The sequence below is a fragment of the Urocitellus parryii genome, chromosome 4 (assembly GCF_045843805.1).
Source record: "Urocitellus parryii isolate mUroPar1 chromosome 4, mUroPar1.hap1, whole genome shotgun sequence".
Lineage (NCBI taxonomy): Eukaryota > Metazoa > Chordata > Mammalia > Rodentia > Sciuridae > Urocitellus > Urocitellus parryii.
In genome coordinates, this window is record NC_135534.1 from 33,600,353 (window position 1) to 33,623,740 (window position 23,388).

The window sequence follows — 23,388 nt, forward strand, 5'->3', positions numbered from 1 at the left end:
GGCAGGCCCAGGAGGCCTGGGTTGGGGAGGCTGCCGGCCTCGCCGAGTTTTCGGCCTGGCGGCCTCCTTCCGGCCTAGGCTTCGACGCGCCTCCACCGCCGGGAGTGAAACTGCCAGGACCCAGGAAGGCTCCCGCCCCTTTTCTCTTCTTCCTAGAGGCCAGGTGGGCTAGGGAGAGGCCAGCGTGGTGCTCGGCTTCCTGGGGCCCAGGCTGTGATGGGGTAGGGGCGGGAGGGGAGGGTGGACGGGGGCGGGGCGGCAGGCCACCGTTCACTGGAGTTGGCCAGAAAGGACGATGCAGAGCTGCAGAAACTTGCTCCCTCCAGGGGCTGGGAGTCCTGAACCCCGCTTGGGGTGGGGGTAAGGGGGCTCAACTCCCAGCCCAAAGGCCTTCCCCCGATCGCTCAAGTTCGCGGCCGCAGTGCTGGCGGTGCCGACGGCCTGAGCGATCAGAGCCGGGAGATGTCGGCGAGCTCCAGAGCCCCAGCGCGGGGGCCCTTCGCCGGGAAGAAGAGCCGGGACCCACCGGCGGAGCCGAAAACAAGTGTATTCATATTCAAACAAACGGACCAATTGCACCAGGCGGGGAGAGGGAGCATCCAATCGGCTGGCGCGAGGCCCCGGCGCTGCTTTGCATAAAGCAATATTTTGTGTGGGAGCGAGCGGTGCATTTGCATGTTGCGGAGTGATTAGTGGGTTTGAAAAGCGAACCGTGGCTCGGCCTCATTTCCCGCTCTGGTTCAGGCGCAGGAGGAAGTGTTTTGCTGGAGGATGATGACAGAGGTCAGGCTTCGCTAATGGGCCAGTGAGGAGCGGTGGAGGCGAGGCCGGGCGCCGGCACACACACATTAACACACTTGAGCCATCACCAATCAGCATAGGTGTGCTGGCTGCAGCCACTTCCCTCACCCACACTCTTTATCTCTCACTCTCCAGCCGCTGACAGCCCATTTTATTGTCAATCTCTGTCTCCTTCCCAGGGATCTGAGAATTGCTCTCATACACCAACCCAGCAGCGTCCGTGGAGAAAACTCTCACAAGAAACTCCTTTTAAACACCGTAATTTCAAACCGTTGTGGTCTTTAAGCAACAACAGAAAAAAAAAACAAAAAAACAAAAAACAAAAAAACACCCAATCAAACAAAACTCTTGACAGGAGCTTTGACAACGAGAGAGGATGCCTCATAAAGGTGAGTCCGCTTCTTTCTTTTCGCTTTATTTTTATTTCAGAATTCAGGCAGGTCTCCCTCTGCCTCCCTCTGCCTCCCTCTCTGGTTGCCGGTCCCCTCCCCCACCACTACGCCAGAAGAGTTGGGCCAGAGAAGTTTCCACGCGGGAGCACAAACTTTCTACTTCCAGCGAAAGCCCGCGTCGGAGAGCGACCGCTGGCGAGCCGGAGCGGCGCAGGGCTCGGGGCCGGCTGCCGGCTCAGCTCCAGCGCTAGCGCGGGTTAAGCTAGCAGCAAGAATCGAGGCTCCAGGCGCGGCTGCAGACGCGGTTCCCGGCCCCAGTATAGTCAAACGATCCCGGGCTGCGGGAGAAGACGAAGAGGATCTGTGGTACCCAAGGCCCGGGAAGGACCGCAAAGAACAGCCGCCTCCACTGCTTTGTCCAGCCTGCGGCCCTGCAAGTGCGCAGAGAGCGGGCGCGCGGAGGGAGCGCCGCGGGAGCCGGTTCGCTGAGCCGCTCTGAGGGTCCTCCAGCTTTGTGCTGCGCTGGGATCCGGCGCAGAAGAGCATTTGGTACTACAGCGCCAAGGGGGCATCATGCCCGCCGCTGCGGAACGGAGTCAATCGGCGAGGCAGTCCCACGCTGGAGGCAGAAACCGCGAGCGAGCGTGAGCCGGGAAGGAAGACACCAGGCCGAGGCGATCCGATGCGCGCTCCGATGGAGCACAGAGCCTAGCTGGAGGACTGTCAGCTTCCATCAAGCCCCCGGGCTCTCTCCTCCAGCCTAACTTGAGCGAGGAGCTCGGACTTGAAAACTCTGCTCCTCCGGCTTCCCCCAACTCTCTCCCCCGCCCCGCGAAAGCTGGGGTGTTTCAATGCTCAGGCCCCCAACGCTCGGTGGGTATTTTTCCTCGTCTTCCTCTGACCTAGCCGCGCACCGTGTTACCATTTCAACAAGTTTCGAGCTGGAAAGGTGGTTTGCTTTTTTTGCTTTTTTTTTGTATTTAAAATTCTGATGTTTTTTTCTTTGTGTGGCAGAAAAAAAAAATCTATATGAAAGCATTAGCTTTCCCCCTAGTCTGATCACATACTCTCCCCAGATAATTAGTCTAAGTAATTCGAGAGTTTTGGGATTCTAAGACCCCAGGAGAAAAGTGTCTTTTCAAAGTTCATAAAGTTGTTGCCTCTTTTCCCTGTGCAGATTTTCTCAGTCTCCCTGCGCCATAATAGCCCTGAATTTTAGCAAGTGTAATTGGGGGAAATGGAGTTGAATTTCAAGTGGAAATGCTTTCTTTTTCGAGTGCTAAACCCTGGCCCTTCAGTCGTGAGTGATTTCTAGAAAGTTTAAAAACAAAGTGAAACGTGGTTTCTTTCTTTCTTTCTTTTTTTCCTCATACTCTCCCAAGCTCTCTAAGCCATTTTGGGTGTTTAACTCGAACTTGGGAAGGTTTGAAAAGGGGGTATAAGCAGAAAATGAAATGAAAAGCAAAGTGCTTGTAAGCCTGGCAAGTTTACCGAGGAGAAATAATAGTTGTTACTGCTGACATTACATTTTTATAGCTGGTGACCTTTGCATACGTCGGGAAGGCAATTTGATTAGTTGTTATCTTATTTGGCCCTAGAGAGTAAAACTTTGTCATCCTAATTGCTAATTATTCTTTGGCTGGGGGCCGGGGGCGGGAGGATCCAGAGCGAGTTCTCCCCTTAAGGCCAGCTAAGGAGTTTTTGGATGGATTTTGTGAATTAAGTAATTAAAACAACAGCACCATTTGAAAGCTGAAGTTTATATTGGGGACAGGGAGGGGGGCAGTGGCCTAGTGGCCTTGTGGACCAAGGCCTGGGTGACTGAGATTTCTGGAGACTTCTGCATTCTGGATGTGGGTCTGTGGCCTCCATAAGGTTGTAGAGAGCTCCAGCCTGGGTTGGGGAGCTTGGGTTGGAGCTGGGGGGCTCTTGCTTCTGAGAACACTATTGCTTCCGGGTGTCTGTGTGCACTGTTCCCCTGGCTGCTTTTGCACAAAGTGTTAACGATTACTTAAGTAATTAGATAGCTTCTTAGCTGAGAGAAGGGTGGGAATGGAGCAGAACCGGAACTTGAAATGCTATCACCTTCCCAGCTGCTTCGAAAATTAACCAGCTAGGCCTTCAGGGATCGGCTAGAAAAAAAATCTCAAAATGGTATCAAGAAGGTAACAGCTGGGATGGGGGCATTTAGTTGTGACTGTACAGTGTGTGTTACAGAGAGAAGTTCATCAAGTTTTACTAGTCCATGGGAAATTTCACTCCCTTTCTCCCACCTGCTACCTTTTGCAGCTTGAGTCCCACATTTGTGTTGGGGGGATGCAGGGGGGGATTCTGGTCAGAGTTGATGTTTCTGCCTGTTGGGGCATGACTATGGATGTAGGGAATGAGACAAGAGGGAGGCATTGAAGAGCCAGCCTAGCTAGGGGTAACTAAGTAGCCCTCTGCTGTGGCTAATATTTACCAGGCTGAGAAAAACTACTCATCTTTGGTTTGTTTTTGTGGATTTAAGCTGCCTTCCAACTAGTTTTTTTTTTTTTTAATACCACAAATGGCCTTGAAGAGAAAAATGTGCTTCTTGGAATTCTTTGTAGGCAGGCAAAATTAATAATAATCGCAGGAAAAAGAATGATTTTTTTAAATGAAGAGAAATGATGCTGTGACTATTTTGTTATTTTACTTTTTTTTTTTTTTGCAAACCTCTTGAATGGGCTCTTTATTGTAACTCTCCCTTCCCAATTGAGCTCCCCACCGTGCCGTTGTATCTTTTTACAGCCCCTAACAACTCACACCAGTAACACAATTACCTCTAGATATTTATAACAAGAAATTACTTTTCTATTTTCTGCACTGCCTCCATCCCAAGAACCTTCTTATGGAAAGGTAGGGAAGGAGTGGTGGAGGGCAAGTCTTGGAGACCCACATTGGGTTAAGTGAGAGAAGCGTCCCTCTGTTCCCTTTGTGAGTTCGTGAGTTGTTGGTACGTTTGGTTGGAAGCTGTGTTGCTGGTTAGGGAGTCTCAGTTTTGCTCTTTGGGTTTGGGAGAGCCAGAGAATAGAAGCCATTGTTCGCTGTCTGTAGGCTTTGTCGACCACGCTCACCCCCTCCTGTTCGTACTTTTTAAAGCAGTAAGGCGCGGTAGACAGCGTGTGTCACAGTACTGTAAAAGGGGGGAAGATCTAAACACCAAAAGGGAAGTTAATCACAGTAAGTGAGGTTTGGGAGAAAAAGTTGGGCTTATCACTTGCAAAGTCCCAGGAGGACTGCAAGATAGATGAAGAATGGGACCCTGACTAACAAGCTGTTGAGGAAACTGAAGGATAAAGGGGTAACCAGAGTTGGCTACGGGAGTCTTGGGACAGCTAAGGTGGTGAAAATCCTCAAAGAAGGAAGGCCTATTGCCTGCAGCCCTCCAAACTACTCCAACCTGTGGCCTTAGGCCCCAGGAAGTTCTTGGAGGTCTCCCACTTTTTTTTTCTTTTCTTTTTTTTTTTTACCTTCAAACTTCAGGTAGTAGTCACCTTTCTTCCCCAGCTCTACTCTTTTCTCCACTGTTCCTCTAGTTTCCCCTCCCCCTTTTCCTGGTTCTTGATATTTTTTCAAAAGTGGGACCCCAACTCTTTAGATTCTCCAATTTTCCCAAGCCAGGCCAGAGCAGTCTTTCCCAAGGTGTAGGGATTTCTGTGGGAGAAGCCACTGGAAATATGGATGTAACGCAGAGTGATTGAGTCCTGGATGCACTGTTTTGTCCTGAGAGCAGGGCTCAGAGAGTCCATCTACCTATGCTTTTGAGCCACAGTTTCACCTGCCTTTCTCTCCCTCTGTTTTGTCTTAGGGGGAAGACTTTAACTAGGGGAGCGCAGATGTGTGAGGCCTTTCATTATAAGAGTGGACAGACATCACAGATTTCAGGCAAGTTCTGCAATGCTGCTTTGGGTTTCAAAACCTTAGAGTCAAACTATTTCAGAATGCTTCTTCACTATATAGTTCAAATGGAAGAAAAAAAATTAAAATCAGGTCACTGTTTCTCCGGATTAGAGGGTGAACTAAAGAATCTGGGATGAACGGATAGGATATATTGGAGTAGTTTATTCGAAGCCCAAAGGATAGATCTTGCATGTACTGGAGGGCAAAGCTAAATGACCCTAAGATCGCCCCAAGCGGTTGAGTGGATCAATTTCTTAAGAGTATTCCCCTGTACTGGCCCAAGGTCTTCCTCGGTGGGAGTTCAGGCCTACCTGGTGCAGCGGCCTAGTATTAACTCCTGTTTTCTTGCTAACAGAGCCCCATATTCGAGCCCCGTGGGATCCCGTGGCCCCCAGCCAGCGCCAGCATGCAGAACAGTAAGTGCCTCAGGTCCTTCGCGGACTTCAGGCTGGAGGCGCGGACCCGCGGCTCAGGGGAGGGCGCAGAGGCTCGCGGCGCCAGTGCTGGCCAAGCAGCCTGCCGGAGGGAAGAGGCCCGAGACCTGCGCCGGTAGCCCGTGAGGGGAGGCTGTTCACTCTGCTGTTCTAGATCCTGGAAGAGTAGGGGATGGGCTCTTCAGAACAGCCCGCCCGAGTTTTCGAAGCTGCGGTAGAGAAACCCCATCCCCCCCCCAAATCCTGTAACTCACACCCCCCTCCCCGCCCCTGCCCGGGCTCTGACCCCAGAGAGAGGGGCTGGGCTGAACAGGGCGGGGCGAAGGCTTCTCCCGGTGGCGCGACCAGAAGGAGGCCCCTTTAGGCTTAGCCAAGACGGAAAGTCTCCACCGACAGGGCGGGTGGGGGGCTTCCCTCCCCTAGTCACTCTTAGTGCAGCTCCTCCCTTCTCTACCTCGGCCTGGGCCTAGAAGGGAAGGGGAGCCGAGCACCCAGGCCTGAGCCGGGTGGAGGTGGTAAACCGCACCATGGAGCTGTTACAGGGTGCCCACCAGAGCAGGGTTTACTGGGTCTGCAAAGAGGGTAGAGGCTACTCCCAGTAACTGGAGAAATCCTGCCCTGGTAGCGGCAACTGCGTGGGTCTTGATCTTCCCAGGCCCGAAGTGCCTTTCAGTCCCCTGCTTTTGTGCCTGCCTTTTTTCCCTTGCCAGACCCCTGGGGCCCCCACCCACCTTCCTGCTTAGTCGGTAGGTGCTGGTATGCAGCAGGGCTATCTTAGAGCTAGGACCTAGTGGCCTCCAGGCCCAGTGAAGCTAGGCCCAGTTGAGGTTAGGATCAATACATGGCTTCAGGATACAACTGTACTGGGAGTGTGGGAGGCCTAGGTCTTCTAGCAACCTGCCCCTCTCTAAACGCAAAGACTTAAGACGCTCCCCAGTGCCTGAACTATCTCTTCTGGAGGCGCTGGTCGCCCCCTGGTGCCGCAGGGGATGCTGGGCGCGAAGCTCAGCAAAGGGCACAAAGGTGGTGGAGATTTGCTCTTGGAGCTCAGATTCCCCAGCGTCAAGCTCTAGGGTGGGCCCGGGCGCAAAGCCGTGAGCTTTTGCCGCTCCGGCCAGGCCGGCGGGCTCCGAGGGGCGCGGGGTCGCAGGACGGCCCGCAGGGCTTTGTGCTGCTAGTTCCCGGGTGTGCGCAAGGCGCGGAGCATCCAAATTGACACCATATGTTTTCTTATTAGATGCTTCGCGGTCGAATTCTAGGCGCATAATCATCGCCACTGGGCGAGAGCGCCAGCGGTCCCTAGGGAAGGGACACAATGATTGAGGCTTAACCTCTGAAGGGGAATTTAGAGCTACGCTTCCTCGCTGCCATTTCGATGCTGGCAGAGGCGCCCGGGCCCTGGAGTCTCCTGGGCCGGCACCCGCCGTCCGTGGCTACGGAGGTGGCAGGCACATTATTTTTGCAGTGGGGGAGAAGGAGGGAGGTCTAAGATTAGGCGAACTCACACTGCATTGGCATTCGTAGACTGGGAATTGCCTGGCTAGGCAGGAAATTGGGGAAGTCTTGGTTTCTCTAGAGGGGACAGCCTTTCTTTTTACATAAAGGCTCCTTTTGCCCAGAGGTGGGCCTCAGCAGCTGGAGCGGTAGACAGGAGTTGGGAAGCAAAGGAAGGCAATAAAGGGAATTGAGTGGAAACCGGAAGCACAGGCTAGGCCTTGTTGGAGAAGCGGTGTCCCATCAATGTCCCGGCCTGCGCTTGCCCCGGCCGGAACCCAGATCTCCCAAACGCCTGTCACTTCTCATAGAGTTGAGGCTCCAACCCCCCCCTCAGTGACCACCCCCCCCCCAGCCCCGAGCCTTGGGCTATCCTGAAAACGCGGCTCCCCTCGAAGGGGAAATGAGTGCAGTTCAATCTCGTCTGAGTGATCTACAAATAGGGACGGAAAGGGTCGTTTTATCACGGTCCCGTTTGTCGTGACGATGCAATTTCCCGGAGCGGAGCACTGTCACAAAGTGACAAGGCTGCCACAAGCGCCCCGACTGATCTTTTCAATTAGCCTTCCATGCATGATCCGGAGCGACTTCCGCCTATTTCCAGAAATTAAGCTCAAACTTGACGTGCAGCTAGTTTTATTTTAAAGACAAATGTCAGAGAGGCTCATCATATTTTCCCCCCTCTTCTATATTTGGAGCTTATTTATTGCTAAGAAGCTCAGGCTCCTGGAGTCAATTTATCAGGAGGCTCCAAGGAGAAGAGAGAAGAGAGAAGAGAAGAGCCGAGCAGGGAGCCACATCTTCTCCTGGGAGGGCTGCACTCTAGAGTCGGGGCTGCAGGTTGGAGATTTTTAAGGAAGTGGAAATTGGGGTTTGGCTTTTATTTGCGAGTCTGTGGTTTCTGAGGAGAGGGCTACAGAAAAGGTGCTCTCTTCCTCGCCCCATTCTCTAAGATCAGACAATGGGATGAGGTTGTGAGACACAAGATAAAGGAAGGTTGGGGGACACTGATGTCTTTCTCTTTTCTGTTTTTCATCTTTTTGCTAATATGTTTTCTCGGCTGAGGGGAGGGCGGAGTCCAGCAGCTAGCAGTAGCCGGTGCGAAGACTGCGGGCTCTCGGCCCCACTTGCGGCAGGTGGACCACTCTGCTTGGAGCCAAGCAGGGGTCTGACCCTCTTGCCTGCTGTGGAGGCGTGGAGACCTAGATTGGGGTTCACTAGCCACAGATTTGTCACTCTGGTTTTTCTCCACTCCTCTCCTTTCCCATCTATTAAAACAAAACAAAACAATACAATACAAACCCCGGTGCTGTGCCGCGCCTTGGACAGAGTTTAGATCGTGACGCAAACGTTTCTGGGAGCGCTGCAGGGCTGTAAGGATCCCTGTTCCAACACTGCAGAGACCTTGGAGGTTCAGTCTAGGCTCTGTAGAATCCACGGTTTGTGATGACACTCAGAGGGAGTCTTTGGGAGGAGATTTTTAGGGCCAGCTGTTGGCACCTTGTGGGTTCAGAGGCTGGCTGAAGTGTTTATGAAGTGGGGCAGTGGGCTGGGAGTGTTGATGGGATGGGGTCGGTAGTGGGGTACATGTGTTCTTGTCCGTTGATATGTGTCTGGTCCTTCAGCAATCCCGTGGGAAGGAATAGATTGTATTTTGGACTGGCCTGCCTACTGTCCTGCATGGCTGGTGGTCCTGTTGGTGGTGTGGTTTCTTTGATGAATATCAAGGACCTGACATCTGAGATTGGCATGGTTTGGCAGGGAACTGAGGATGCATTGTGGTTGTCGTCTTCTTCTTCTACTTTCCTTCCTTCCTTCCTTCCTTCCTTCCTTCCTTCCTTCCTTCCTTCCTTCCTCCCTCCCTTCCCTCCTCCCTTCCCTCCTTCCTTCCTCTTTCCTCCTTCTTCTCTCTTCCTCTCCCCACTCCCTTTTCTTCTCCTTCCTGCCCGTCCTCCTCGTCTCCTCTTTTCTCTCCTCTCCTTTCTTTTCCTCTCCACTCCTCTCCCTTTCTTCAGGTCACAGCGGAGTGAATCAGCTCGGTGGTGTCTTTGTCAACGGGCGGCCACTGCCGGACTCCACCCGGCAGAAGATCGTAGAGCTAGCTCACAGCGGGGCCCGGCCGTGCGACATTTCCCGAATTCTGCAGGTGATCCTCCCGGCGCCGCCCCACTAGCCGCCCCCGCGGCCCTCCACTCTGAGCGCCCTTTCTTCATTTCTTACTGTAAACACTGCTAATTATGGAACCCCACCCTCACCCACCCCAGTCCCCACCCCACTCCCCTACCTTCCCTCTTTTCCCTCTCCTTCCACCATCCTTCCCTATCTCTTTCAACCTGAGTCAGTTACATAAGTTAATCCATCTGCTTAAGAAAAAAAAAAATTGCGTGTGAAATTTTTTAAAAAACCTCTTATCATTTGGTGAGGACATTTATTGTGGTAACAGTTTATGAACTGTAATGAGCTGAGTTACATAAACTGGCATAATTTCATCCCCCTCTCCCCATCCCATGCGTACCTGGGGCTTTAAGATATTTGATTGCATTCTTCATGTTTATGAAGAATATATAGATTTAAATGACAAATGCCATTTACCCCTCCTTAACTCACATTTGCTCAGTTGAGCAAGTTTTCAAGGAAAAAAAAAAAGTAAAAATTTTGCTCATTTTCCCTTTTGCTCTTTAAAACATAAAAACCACTTTTAAAGCAAGATCAGCAAACACATACAAAAAAAGCAAATTGACTTCCGTTTTGATGCATCTTCAGGCAGTGTTTAGGAAAACAGTTTTTTTAAAAATAAAAATGAGTTCAAAATGTTTGCAAGTATCATCATATTTGTAGTTTTTAGGGCTACAAATGTAATTTTAAGAAAAAAAAGCTCTCTACAGTAAGTTCTCGTACCATTGAAGGTATATTTTTGTGTTATAGACCCATGCAGATGCAAAAGTCCAAGTGCTGGACAATCAAAACGTAAGCTTGTCATTGTTTAATGCATACTTAAACAATTTTATTTTTGTCTTGAAATTATTAATAATGTGGTTTTCTGTCCACTTCCCCTATGCAGGTATCCAACGGATGTGTGAGTAAAATTCTGGGCAGGTATTACGAGACTGGCTCCATCAGACCCAGGGCAATCGGTGGTAGTAAACCGAGAGTAGCGACTCCAGAAGTTGTAAGCAAAATAGCCCAGTATAAGCGGGAGTGCCCGTCCATCTTTGCTTGGGAAATCCGAGACAGATTATTGTCCGAGGGGGTCTGTACCAACGATAACATACCAAGTGTAAGTTCAATGAGAACATTTATCTTACCTGCCCTAAGCTCCACACTCTCCTCTTTGGCATCTCGATCTTAACTTTTTCTCACTCCCTTCCCTCCCAGTGTCTCTCTTTCAATGTCTCTTCCCTGATTTACACACATCTCCTCTGTACCTGGGGATAGTAAGTGGAGTGCCCTGAGTTTTTTTTTTTTTCTTTTTCTTTTCTTTTTTGACTGTCTGGAAAATAGGAGTCAAGTGTGAGGAGTTGTTCACTTCATTTGCATGCTGTAAACCCTAGGGTAGAGGCGCTGGGGAAGGGCACTTGAATCAACAAGGAAAACAAAAAACAGATTCTAATTTCCTCCAAACACACCTGCCTGAACCCTCTTTCAGATGTTATACATCCATTTCTGCTCCAATATAAAACCAATAAAATGAAAGAAATCTCCAACCAAGTCTAAACCTTTCACTGGGAAGTCTTTAAACAAAACAAAGTAATTGTATGAATTAGAATATCAGAGACACCTGGCTAAGGTGAAGGCTTCTACTCCCCAAGTCCCCCAACTCTCAACCAAACTCAATTTCCATAACCAAAATGATGGCTATTCATCTTTCCTAGATATAGGTGTAAATTCGCTCACTATGGTAGAGAGGCTGGGAGCTTTTTAATGTGTTGAGGGTTATTCTTTAAAACTGTGGGAGAACTGAGATGGTACTTAAGACAGGGTGTCTGTGTCTTCAAGAGACCCTACAATTTGGTTTGATTTTGCTTTGATTTGCAGGTATCATCAATAAACAGAGTTCTTCGCAACCTGGCTAGCGAAAAGCAACAGATGGGCGCAGACGGCATGTATGATAAACTAAGGATGTTGAATGGGCAGACCGGAAGCTGGGGCACCCGCCCGGGTTGGTATCCTGGGACTTCGGTGCCAGGGCAACCTACGCAAGGTAAAACCCAAGTAGCCATTCTCCAAACTCCACAAGTGCAACCCCTTCTTGCCCATCCCCTTCTCCCCCAACCTTTTCCTCCTCTGGGCTTCTGTGTTTGAGGAATGCAGTGGGAGACTGGATTCCAAGGTCTGGGACATATCAAATTGCATTGTATGTAGGTGGTGTTTGTTGAACCATCTTGTTGGCCTGAGAATATGAGGTTATGTATGTCAAGAGTAGTATGAAGTTGGTGCGTGTGTGTATGTGCAAGCACGCGCGGGTGTCCTTGTGGGTAGGAGTATGTGTGTGCATGTAAGCTCAAGGCACTGTGTCCTATTCAAATTTGACATTAAAATGCACAGGAAGCCCCCTTGCTGTAAAAGTGTGACAAGTTAACACACTGACAGACTGTGAGGTAAATAGTTGTATCATTTTTTTTTTTTACTGCAATTGACAAATTATGTGACTATGAGTAAGGTGCATATAATAAGGTGAGCAGGGAGATGCTGGGCCCCGTGGAGGAAGAGAGGACAGGCATAGGCAATGGTGGTCTCCCAGTTAAAACAAGCCACCCTTCTTGCTCTTCCCTTCTTCACCCATTTGGGCCCCCAGTTCTCACTCTGTGGGTGGCGATTGTTTACAAGTGGTGGGGTGAGAAGACTTCAGGGTTCCCGGAGTGCCTCCTGGAATGGGAGGAGAGGTGGGAGCTGGAACGTCCCAGGATCTGTGAGAACCGATGAAGGAAGAGGGGCGGGTGGGAAAGGGGGTCGGCTGGCTTTCCTCCCCCCCCCCACACACACCGAGGTAGTTTGGTCAAGACTAGGAAACAGTTTACTCCGAAGATTAATCGGTATTTGTTGTCCTTGTGACAAGGAGATAATATGCAGGATAATGGGACGTGGCGTCTCACTCCCGGGAGCACAACGGAGCCTGGGGGCTCAGGGCCAGGGGCGGTCGCGCAGGGACCGAGACTGGGTTGCCGGCGCGTCCGTGCACTCTCGGACGAGCTTCGGGTGCCCTGGGTCTCTCCCGAGCCGGGCTAGGGAAGGGAAAATCGGTAACAGTATGCGAAATATCTGGTACAAAGGATGCTTCTGTCACTCGCAAGAATTTGTTATGGGAACAATCCTGTCGCTCTGTAATTGCTCATTAGAGAACGTTTTGTTTCTCATTAAGGCGACATGAATAAGCGTCTAGTTGAAGGAGACAGCTGTAGAAATGTTCCACAAGAGACCTCTGGACACGATTCGGCACCAATTGCCAATTAGACATGTCAGTTTTAAGAGCAGAAAACAATATAGGACGGACACTGGGAAGATAGGGAGCAAAGCGCTCGCTTCTTGTTTCCCAGCGCGGTCGCTTGGCCGCTCGAGGCCTCCTGACGCGCGGAGCCTGGCTCCCTTGGGGACCCCTCCCGCATGGGCCTCGAACCCATGGTCTCCGGGAGTGCAGCACGCACGCTGGTCCAGGCCCCCTCCTGCCTCCAGTGAGACTAGCCAGTGACCTGGCTGAGTGTAGACAACCCCACCCCTGCCTGACCTTTGGAACTGTAGGATTCCCACGTGCACACACTGGACACACCCAAGCAATGCTCTTTGCTCTCCCTACGGTCCACCCCTCTCTCCCCAGTAATCTGAAGTCCTTTTGGCCCCTCCCTCGCCTAGATTCTGGCACAGTTGGTCCAAGATGTCTTGGGAGGGCGCCGGGCCCAGGCCTGGAAGGGCAGAGCCTCAAACCTTCACTCTGGCCTAGAATGAGGGATCGTGTTTACTTGGGGCACATGGAAGGAGCCCCTCTCCCAGACAGAAGCCAAGGGCAGCAGCTTCCATTAGAGGTGGCGCCTGATTAGGCAGATTTTCGTCCCAGTAGTAGGGCAGGAAGTGAGAACCTAACTACCAGGGCCTGGTAGTGACGCTTGGATTGGAGGTGGCGATAGTTCAGGAGTTCTGTAACTTTCAGGCGTCTAGTTGCTAGAGAATTCCGGGTTGTCAGCTGCCAACCCCAACCCACTTCTAAAAAAAAAAAGAAAAGAAAAAAAAAACACCCCCCAAAAACCAACCCACTCGTGCATTTTCTCCTAGGCTACCTGCGCGGTCCCCGCTCAGTGGGGAGGACGCGTGGTGCGAACCGAGCTTAACCAAGTCGTGGATGGAGGGGGGCGTGGGCACGGGTGGCGAGCTTCTGCTCACATTCCCGGGGAAATCCTCCCGCCTTTTGGCGCTAAGAGGCCCCCCCCCCCTTCCCTGGTCCCCTTTCCCAGTCCGGGAAGCTGTTCTTGGGTTTAAAAGAGTCCATTACTCCAAAAGCATAAGGCGAGGTTAGGTCTCAGAGGGAGACAAATATGGTTTCCATCTGATCAACGCCATGCGGCTGTGAATAAAATCGTGACGACGTGGGCTGACAACAACAAGATACAACTCTATCCAGACCCAATTCTCCAGCGATTTGGTGGTTTTAGGGATCACGGAGACAGTGTCTTATCTCCTCCCCTCACCCCCCTTCCCAATACCCAAGCCCTCTATAGGATTTAGTCAGTCTCTCTTTCAACAGATGCTACAATGTTTTGATCCGCGCTCCAGAGCTGAAAAGGTGCCGCAACCGGGTTGCTATCTTTTCTTGCTTGTTTTCCGCCTCACTGATTAAGACACTAAGAAACTAAGGAATGATTTTATTTCCCAGCGTCTCCCACCCCCCTCTCCTTCTTCCAGGAAACAAATCCTATCCCCAGCGTCAGATGGTCCTGGGGCTGGGATAATGGGAGGCGCTTTCACTCGCCTTCTCACGGATTAGGCTGGAAGGTGGACGGCGCCCATTGAAGGCCCCTTCTTTGCGCGGCTCCGAGGGGGCTCCTTTTAAAGAAGATATCTTAATTGTCCGCCACTTACGTCTATCATGTGGGAAATTCAAAATCCAACTTCTAGCTTTATTTTGTTAAAAGGTTTAAGGGTAAAAGTAAATCCACTAAATGAAAAAAAAAAAAAAAAAGGCTCCCAATCTGAGTGACCACTTTGTCACTTTGTCACTGCTGGACTAAAAGAGTTGCTACTTTTAAAGTAGCAAAAGCTCCATCTGCGCCTTCACGGAGGAATCTTGCAGCCCTGGCGTTCCCCTGGCTGGCTTCTAATTCCACTTTTTTTTTTTTTTCTTTTTCCTTTTTAAGGTTCAAAATCGAGTTCCCCTAACCCGGTTGACTTCTCCCCTTAGAGGTCAGGCTGTAGGCGCATATCAGCGAAAGAGGGGCCCTGCAAGTGTAAGAGTGTGTGAGCCCCGGAAGGAGAGAGAGAGAGAGAGAGAGAGAGAGAGAGAGAGAGAGAGAGAGAGAGAGAGAGAGAGAGAATATGAATATGAATGAGAATGAATGAATGTGAATATCAAGTTCCATGCTTTAAAATCAGGAGGATGTCAGAGAAGCAGAGTGAAGCAGAGCACGCTATCTGCAGGGGTCTTCTGAGGGAGACCCTGGCAGCTTTGTTTAATTGGCAAGATCTAATGTGCTAGAACAGGGACTAGGGTGGGGCCTCCACCGATGGGCCTGTCTAGTTGGTCAGAAAGGGCTGTTTCTAGTCTTCCTGGTTCAGCGAACCCAAAAAATAATGGCGGCGGGGCGCGGGGCACTCTTCACTTCTCCTGAAAAAGCGCTTAGAAAACTCTCAAGACACTTGGGCGCGAGAGCCTCGCATTGTTTCCTAATACAGTCTCCCTCCATTATCTTCCTTTTCCTCCTTTTCTCCCTGTCTTGTCTGTTTTCCCTCTCAGCATTCTTTTCTGACCTTTCTTCTTATACTTTTCTGGGCTCATTTCTTTGGAGCCCTTTCTCCCTCCATCTCCCTCTATTCCTCCCCACCCTCCAGTTCCCTCTCTCACCCCGCCCTCTGGTCTTCCTCCTCCGCCTTCCCGCCACCCCCCACCCGGCTGTGGTCCGCAGCCACCCTCCCTGCCTCTCTCCATTCCCTGCCCTGGCCCCCCATCCACCCTCCATCCCCCCAGCCAAGCGCCCTAAATAGCACCGAGGCGCCCGTTCTTCGGACAGTGATTAATGATACCAGAGCCGAGGGGTTAACACACTTCGCTGAAAAGTCTGTTGACTGGGCTTCTTGTAACACAATGTGGCCCGCTGCACGCCTCAAGAGAATCCTTTTGTTGTCCGTGCTCATTGTGGCCTCAAAATTCTGCCCACGAAAGTTTGCCAACGCTCCTGCCCCAGGAGTTTAATAGTTTCCCTTACTCACGGGGCATTGTGTGGCGCTGAAAAGCAGCCCCTCGCTATTCAAGTGTTGGTGGTCATCTCAATAGATCTCCAAGGGCCCATATGGTGGCCAGTGCCGATGAATCCGCCTGTTTAAATGGGGGAGAAAGTTGGGGTTTTAAAACATTTCAAAGTTCCTGAAAAGATCCCACTAGATCCTGTCACAATTCCCTGAACTCTTTGAAGGCACTGCCTATTGTCTCCAGGTTATAAATGATATTCCTGGCCAAGTCGATTCCCACCAAGGCCTCCCACCCCGCCCACCCCTGCAACTGGCCAAGTTTCTAGGATCAGGAGCTGGCAGCCCCTCTTAGTATCCCTCAGGGTCCTCAGGAATCAAGATCGAGGACCTAGCCTACAATGGCCCCAGAGGCCCAACCAGGGCCTGAGTCCCTCCCTTCACACAGGATGTGACCTCACAGGCAAGGTGCAAGGCAGAGACATCTAGCCCAAGTGCACATCTCACCATCCAAGCAGCAAGGGAAAACAATAAAACTTTCCCCTGTTTAATGATAGAAATTACATTAAAAGTGGTGGAAATGCCCTAATTAAAAATGTACCACTTAAATGATATGCCAAGGTTTCAGCTGCAGCATAGCATATTTAGCTAGTTAGTGAACTCGCTACTATTTCTTTTTTAAAATTACACGTTAAAAATTTAAAAGAAATCTTACTTTTCTCTGGTGCAACACATTACAAAGAATGGACAGTCCTTTTATCTAAATATAAAATTCCATTTTCAGCAATTATAGCCTGTTCTTGGTGATGATATAATTACAGCTGTGCTCGTAATAGGTGTCAAGGCGAAGCGCACTCATACAATAGTTGAATAAAACTGCAGAACAATGCGAGCACTTCTAAATTCACAACCTTTAAAATGAAATTGACTGTGCAGAATTCAAATAAAAACTAGATAAATATTTTTTTAAAAAGATTACAAGCTTGGTTTGGTTTCTTAATAGCATTTTCTACAAACCTATCAACATCTAATTGATTAGATAGGAATTACTGATTATAGATCAGCTGAAATCTTGAACATCACTCTTCTATTTTCCCAACACAGCCATAGGTAAATACATTCTGTAGGAAAAGGGAGCTGGGTGAGACATTTGGGGAGTAGGGTTATTTATGAAAGATCATTTTGATTGGAAACTTTAGTACTCATTTTATCATTCAAAGAACTGCTATTTAGCTTGTATATTGTCTAGTCTCAGCTTGGTAAAAACAGAGAGAAAGGAAATAGTAGTCAGGTAATCAGTGTTGTTCAGGTAATTCATTAAAAGAAGCCTGACAGTTAGCTTGGAAATGTTTTGTGGGGACTGTCAGAATACACTGCTCTTGGAGTTTCTGACTGTATATCGGGGCCCCTTTTGGAAGGTAGCTGTGTCCACCACTCTGCTACCAATGCTGCAGACCCCTTTTGGAAGCTCCAAATTTTTCTTATCTTCCTATTCTTTTTGTTCCAGATGGCTGCCAGCAACAGGAAGGAGGGGGAGAGAATACCAACTCCATCAGTTCCAATGGAGAAGATTCAGATGAGGCTCAAATGCGACTTCAGCTGAAGCGGAAGCTGCAAAGAAATAGAACATCCTTTACCCAAGAGCAGATTGAAGCCCTGGAGAAAGGTGATGGGATTTTTCAAAGTAGAGAAACAGTAAATCAAAGTAAATGCCACATCTTCAGTACAAAGAGCTAAATTTAGCCAGGGCCCTTTGCATAGAGGACTGAAAAGGTTTCTTTTTTCTTTCTGTCTTTTTTTCTTCCTCTGGGCATCTTTTCAGTGTGTGTGTGTGTGTGTGTGTGTGTGTGTGTGTGCACGTGTGTGTTTTCTTTCTTCTTTTCATCTACAAATAATCCAAAGACTAAAAGTCTGACTTATAAAGGAAAAATGATAACTTGGCTATTTCAGGACACAGAAGGGTTGTTGAATATCTTTTTTTTTTTTTTTTTCATTGAATATCTTTACAGAGAAAATGTAACTTAGTTCTGGTGGGAAAGTCCTTCCAAGTCCAGTCAACACAAATAGGCAAAAGAGGTGATAGGAGTGGGGAGGCAGGAATCAGCTTGATCCTGGGCTTGGTTCACATGTTTTGTGTAGTTCTGGCCCAACATATAAAATCAACTTACTCTTTCAGAGTTTGAGAGAACCCATTATCCAGATGTGTTTGCCCGGGAAAGACTAGCAGCCAAAATAGATCTACCTGAAGCAAGAATACAGGTACCCAGCAACTATGTGGTTTCATAGTTTGTGATTCATCCCATATACTTTTTCTGGAGACAAAGATGCTTCAAAGGAGTGCCATTAATTTATGTAAAGAGTAACAGGTGCAGTCTGCTGCCATGTGGGTTGGGGAAGGGTGGTTGTGGAGGTGCCAACCATGGGGTTGCGCTGGGAGCAGGCACTGGACTAACCTGCTCCATCCCATGTCCAGGTATGGTTTTCTAATCGACGGGCCAAATGGAGAAGAGAGGAAAAACTGAGGAATCAGAGAAGACAGGCCAGCAACACCCCTAGTCATATTCCCATCAGCAGTAGTTTCAGCACCAGTGTCTACCAACCAATTCCACAACCCACCACACCTGGTAACTTGAAATACTAATGCTCCAAAAATGTGTCTAATCCTGTTTACTGTGGGCTCTGGCTCTCACCAGGGTGATCTGCCGTTTCTCTCTCCCTGCAGTTTCCTCCTTCACATCTGGCTCTATGTTGGGCCGAACAGACACTGCCCTCACCAACACGTACAGCGCTCTGCCACCCATGCCCAGCTTCACCATGGCAAACAACCTGCCTATGCAAGTAAGTGAGGCTGGCTGCTTTCTTGAAGGGGCCCAGCAGAGGTTGGGAATGGGTTAAGGCTTGCTACCTCATCAGCTGTCTGCACCCTTGGGAGCCTTTCTCATGACAGTCATCAGCTTGACCAGTCAAGTCTGAGACAGTCAATCCAATCTCTTTTAGTTGATTGATTGATTGATTGATTCATGCCTTTAAAAAACACAAGCAAAACGCCTGACCTGTTCAGTCAAGTTCATCTGCCTTTTAACATCATGTTAGCTTGATAATGTTGGGTGGTAGTGAGGCATGTTTGGGTGCCTGTGAAACCTGCATAATACTGACAAATTATGAAATAGTAAGGGGTTCATATTCATAAAATTTGGGTTTATACTAATGTGTTCATATTAATAAACATGGAATGTGTATATGCATTTTGGACATGATGTAGGGTATATGTGATAAACTAGTTAGGAAGAAAAAATGGATTAGAAATGGGATTCACGTTTACACAGTGAGATAGACTTCATATGGTGGAAAAGTTAGTTTTCTTTCTACATCTTACAAATAAAAAAATAATAGGAAGCATTTGCTGAAGATGGTGTGTGTCTTGGCTGTTAATTTTGTGTCAAGTTTGTGGCACTCCTAGCTGCTTGGAAAGCTTGATGCAATTCATGTGGTATAATAACCCACTCCTGTTGTTGATTCTGTCCCAAGTATTTACCAGTCCCTATATTGCTAGGCCCTCTACAAGGTTAGATCTTTCTAATGCAAGTTGCATAAGGCAAGTGAGATGTACTAGACCTTTGTTGCTGGATGGATTCTTGATGGGAGGAATAAAACAGATCTGTCTTCTGGTGGGCCTTCTACAGAGGCTTTCCGAGGTCTTGTTTGTGCAACAATTAGAGATGCCTGATGGTGTGAGATTGGCCAGCAAGAGCCCCTGCTGGAAACAGTTCTGGGGTTATACAGATTGTTTATTCTCCACTGAACATCTTTTGCCGGATTTCAAATCCAAATAACAACAAATAAATGTCTGACAGTCTTCAGACTAATAGAGGAGCAGCTAGATAAGCAACTTCAGAGGAATTATTCACATGTTTATTTTTATTGCATCTGGATATTATTGGCCATAGTGCAATTGATGTAAATTAAGGGATTAACAGCCCATTAGTTGGTGTTGCTTTAACTGCCTTGGAATTTTCCAGAAGTCAGGTTGCCTAAGGGAAGTGATTGTAGGAATTAGAAACAAATGCAAGATGAAATTCTGGCAGGGCCCTCAAGGCCTGTTTGCCTCTTTGAACTTGACGTTAGCAGTCATCATCTGACTTTAATAAGGCCACAGAGTGTCTGGTTTGGCTTTATGTATTGTAGCAACATCCAGGTTTCTGTGAAGATAACAAAATGTGTATATGAGAAAGCAATTAGAGACTCTTAAATAGATAGTGCTATTACATTAGAGTTGTTCCCTCATACAGACTAACATGAGGTCAATTTATTTCAAACATTGACTTTTAAAAATCATGCATTTATGAAGCATAAAGAAAATAGAAATTATCAATAATTTTACTGTTTAGACAAGAATGTTTTTTGAATTTTGGAGCGTGTGTATGTGTGTGTGTGTGGGGGGGGGCAGTCTAGTTCTGTCAGATGAATAGATGTTCATCTCGTTGACCAAAATCCTCAGCCATTTTGCAGAGGGCGGGTATTTTCCTCTGAAATTTGTCTGATGTGTCACCCTCTTTGAGAATGTGGCATGGAATGTTCAGCAGCTCTTCTGTTTGCAGAGCAGAATAGTTCTATCATCTCTCTTGTTGCTGACATAATGCTTCTATTAATTCATCCCAACTTTGCTGTCCTGGAATAGCCCCCAAAGCTCAAGACGGGTCTTGTTCCAACTCTGCCTATTTCTTAGGAGAAAGGGCTAGCTCCTCAACACTACCATTTGGGAGGGTAGCAACACACTTTTGTGGATACAACTCAATCAGGGCTCTTGGATTCATTAGGAAGTCACAGTTAATTTTCAGGATGGGGATGTCTTATACTTACCTGACACTTCTGACCGCTTTAACCTGAGGTCATCCTGAATCTGCTTCTTCAAAGACTATTGAATCCCAGGAGTCTAGCTGTGAAAGGTTCCCAACGTCCCTATGACAAACTTTGCTGGGAGTTTCTCCCTCTGCTCTCTGCCCCAGAGCTTAGGATGTGGAATTTGGGGGTTCACAGAATTCCCCAATAGACACAAACTTGCAGGAAGAAAGGATGTGCTTTAGTGGAAGTCCTCATGCTGTGGGTTCTCTAAAGATGCCATCAGAGATAAAAGACAAACATGGATAAAAGTCCTACCACTGTCTGGGTAATGCCAACTGCTCGGCTAGACAGGTATCTGCATTTATGGTGCTCTAGAAGTTTGATGAACAGGTGCTTTATTCTGGCTGTGGCCAGTGGAAAACCAACCTTGGATCTCTCATATGGAAGTTTACATGAAGGCATTTTCAATGACCAGACTTCTTGGCAGAGTTCCTGGGGAGGAGGGAGACTGGGAATGTGACTGGGTTTCTCAGTAACCATGGGTTTGCCTTTCTCTTCTCAGCCCCCAGTCCCCAGCCAGACCTCCTCGTACTCCTGCATGCTGCCCACCAGCCCTTCGGTGAACGGGCGGAGTTATGACACCTACACACCCCCTCACATGCAGACACACATGAACAGTCAGCCCATGGGCACCTCGGGCACCACTTCAACAGGTGAGCCAGCCTCCGCCCTCTGCCGGCTGCAGCGGCGGCCTGTACTGATCTCCCTGTGCTGCAGTCACAGTTTACCTAAAAAGAACCTCCTGGCTTGTGTCAGGGCGTGTTCAACTCTTCTCTACCCTTGTCTCCTGGGAAAGTGGACTCAAAAGGAAAATTGAGTCAGGCTAGTGAATAACTTAACACTGTATAGACAAAAACGTAGTCTTTCCTGAAAAACAGAAGTTGTGTACGAAGACAAGGCCTGAAAGTTTCAGCTTTCTGAGGACAGGTTTTAGCCAAAGGTGTTATGGTGAGGGCCCACTGAGCTGCACTCTGGGTGCTTTCTGGATCACTTCTGTATCTCCCAGTTCCTCTTCCAGTGCCTTCCACTGCAACTAGGAAGTACCACAGTAGTCTTCCAAAGATGCTTTTCTAGGTCAAGTTCTATACATACGTATCTGTAGAATCTTTTTCTTTTCTTTTGGGTTAGGGGCACTAGGATTCAGTATGTGTGTACAACTTGTCCAGTTTCTGAAGGCATGGCTTTTGTTTGTTCAACTATGTTTTTAATTTTAAATACAGTAAAAAATGTTAGAAAGTCGTAGAGATCTAAAAAACCCTATAAATTCATACTGCATGCTTATGTCTGGAGAATAGCCACAATGTCTATTTCTTTCATCCGTTTCTAGGACTCATTTCCCCTGGGGTGTCAGTTCCAGTTCAAGTTCCTGGAAGTGAACCTGATATGTCTCAATATTGGCCAAGATTACAGTAAAAAAAAAAAAAAAAAAAAGGAAATTGTGTTAATTCAGTCACTGACTATGTGGACACAACAGTCGAACGTTCAGGAAAGAAAGAAAGATGTCTGTTAGAAGCACTTCATTCTGCAACTGTGTCCTGTTTTGGACTTCTGGGGAATGGACTTGAAACAAGGACCTTTGCATATGGAAGGCACAATATCAGTTGGAACAAATCTTCATTTTGGTATCCAAACTTTTATTCATTTTGGTGTATTATTTGTAAATGGGCATTTGTATGTTATAATGAAAAAAAGAACAACGTAGACTGGATGGATGTTTGATCTGTGTTGGTCATGAAGTTGTTTAAAGAAAAAAAAAAAAAGAAAACCATGGTCAACAAGATTTGCCACGAATTTAAGAGTTTTATCAAGATATATCGAATACTTCTACCCATCTGTTCATAGTTTATGGACTGATGTTCCAAGTTTGTATCATTCCTTTGCATATAATTAAACCTGGAACAACATGCACTAGATTTATGTAAGAAATATCTGTTGGTTTTCCAAAGGTTGTTAACGGATAAAGTTTATGTGCAAAAAAGGGTAAGATATAAATTCAAGGAAGAAAAAAGTTGATAGCTAAAAGGTAGAGTGTGTCTTCGATATAATCCAATTTGTTTTATGTCAAAATGTAAGTATTTGTCTTCCCTAGAAATCCTCAGAATGATTTCTATAATAAAGTTAATTTCATTTATATTTGACAAGAATACTCTATAGATGTTTTATACACATTTTCATGCAATCATACGTTTCTTTTTTGGCCAGCAAAAGTTAATTGTTCTTAGATATAGTTGTATTACTGTTCACAGTCCAATCATTTTGTGCATCTAGATTTCATTCCTAATCAATTAAAAGTGCTTGCAAGAGTTTTAAACTTAAGTGTTTTGAAGTTGTTCACAACTACATATCAAAATTAACCATTGTTGATTGTAAAAACCATGCCAAAGCCTTTGTATTTCCTTTATTATACTATTTTCTTTTTAACCTTATAGTGTGGTGTTACAAATTTTGTTTCCACGTTAGATTAACATTCTAATACCAATGGTTACTTTCATACATACCCTATTTTTACATCCTGATGATCCTTGAAGAAATAATTCTCAGAGATAGCATCAATCAGAAATGTGTTAGAAAAACATTCCAATTAAAACTATGTGTAGATCTGTGCCCATGTTCACCCACAACATATATATGAAATGGTTACACTTCCCAGTTAGATATTTAATTCAAAACCTTTCAAAGTCTAAAAATAACTTTAAAATGCAAGAAGCTACCAACTAGGAATTGTGTTTTGAATTAGGGCTGGCATTTTCAATCTGGGCAGATTTCTATTGTCAGCCTGTTTCAACAATGATTTCACTGAAGTATATTCAAAAGTAGATTTCTTAAACAAGACTCTCTGAAAGCTGTTGCCTTTCTCAGATAGGGCCTCTCTCTTTTCTGTCTCCCTCCCCTTTGCACAAGAGGCATCATTTCCCATTGAACCACTACAGCTGTTCCCATTTGAATCTTGCTTTCTGTGCGGTAGTGGATGGTTGGAGGGTGGAGGGGGGATGTTGCATGTCAAGGAATAATGAGCACAGACACATCAACAGACGACAACAAAGCGGACTGTG

At 47.5% G+C, this 23,388-nt stretch overlaps 1 protein-coding gene across 6 annotated transcripts; it reads left to right on the top strand.

The window, feature by feature from the left end:
• The first annotated feature begins 5,523 nt into the window (after positions 1-5,523).
• Pax6 (paired box 6) lies at positions 5,524-21,748 on the top strand. Of its 6 annotated transcripts, none has more exons than XM_026404660.2 (11): positions 5,524-5,533; positions 9,061-9,191; positions 9,971-10,012; positions 10,107-10,322; positions 11,081-11,246; positions 16,941-17,099; positions 17,610-17,692; positions 17,907-18,057; positions 18,156-18,271; positions 20,838-20,988; positions 21,663-21,748. In XM_026404660.2, the coding sequence occupies exons 1-11, from the start codon at positions 5,524-5,526 to the stop codon at positions 21,746-21,748; spliced, it is 1,311 nt and encodes a 436-aa protein (XP_026260445.1). The 6 variants fall into 6 exon arrangements, with proteins under 6 accessions (XP_026260445.1, XP_077653615.1, XP_077653617.1 ...); XM_077797489.1 differs by having other exon boundaries at positions 10,107-10,214; XM_077797491.1 differs by having other exon boundaries at positions 10,107-10,121.
• Positions 21,749-23,388: the final 1,640 nt, after the last annotated feature.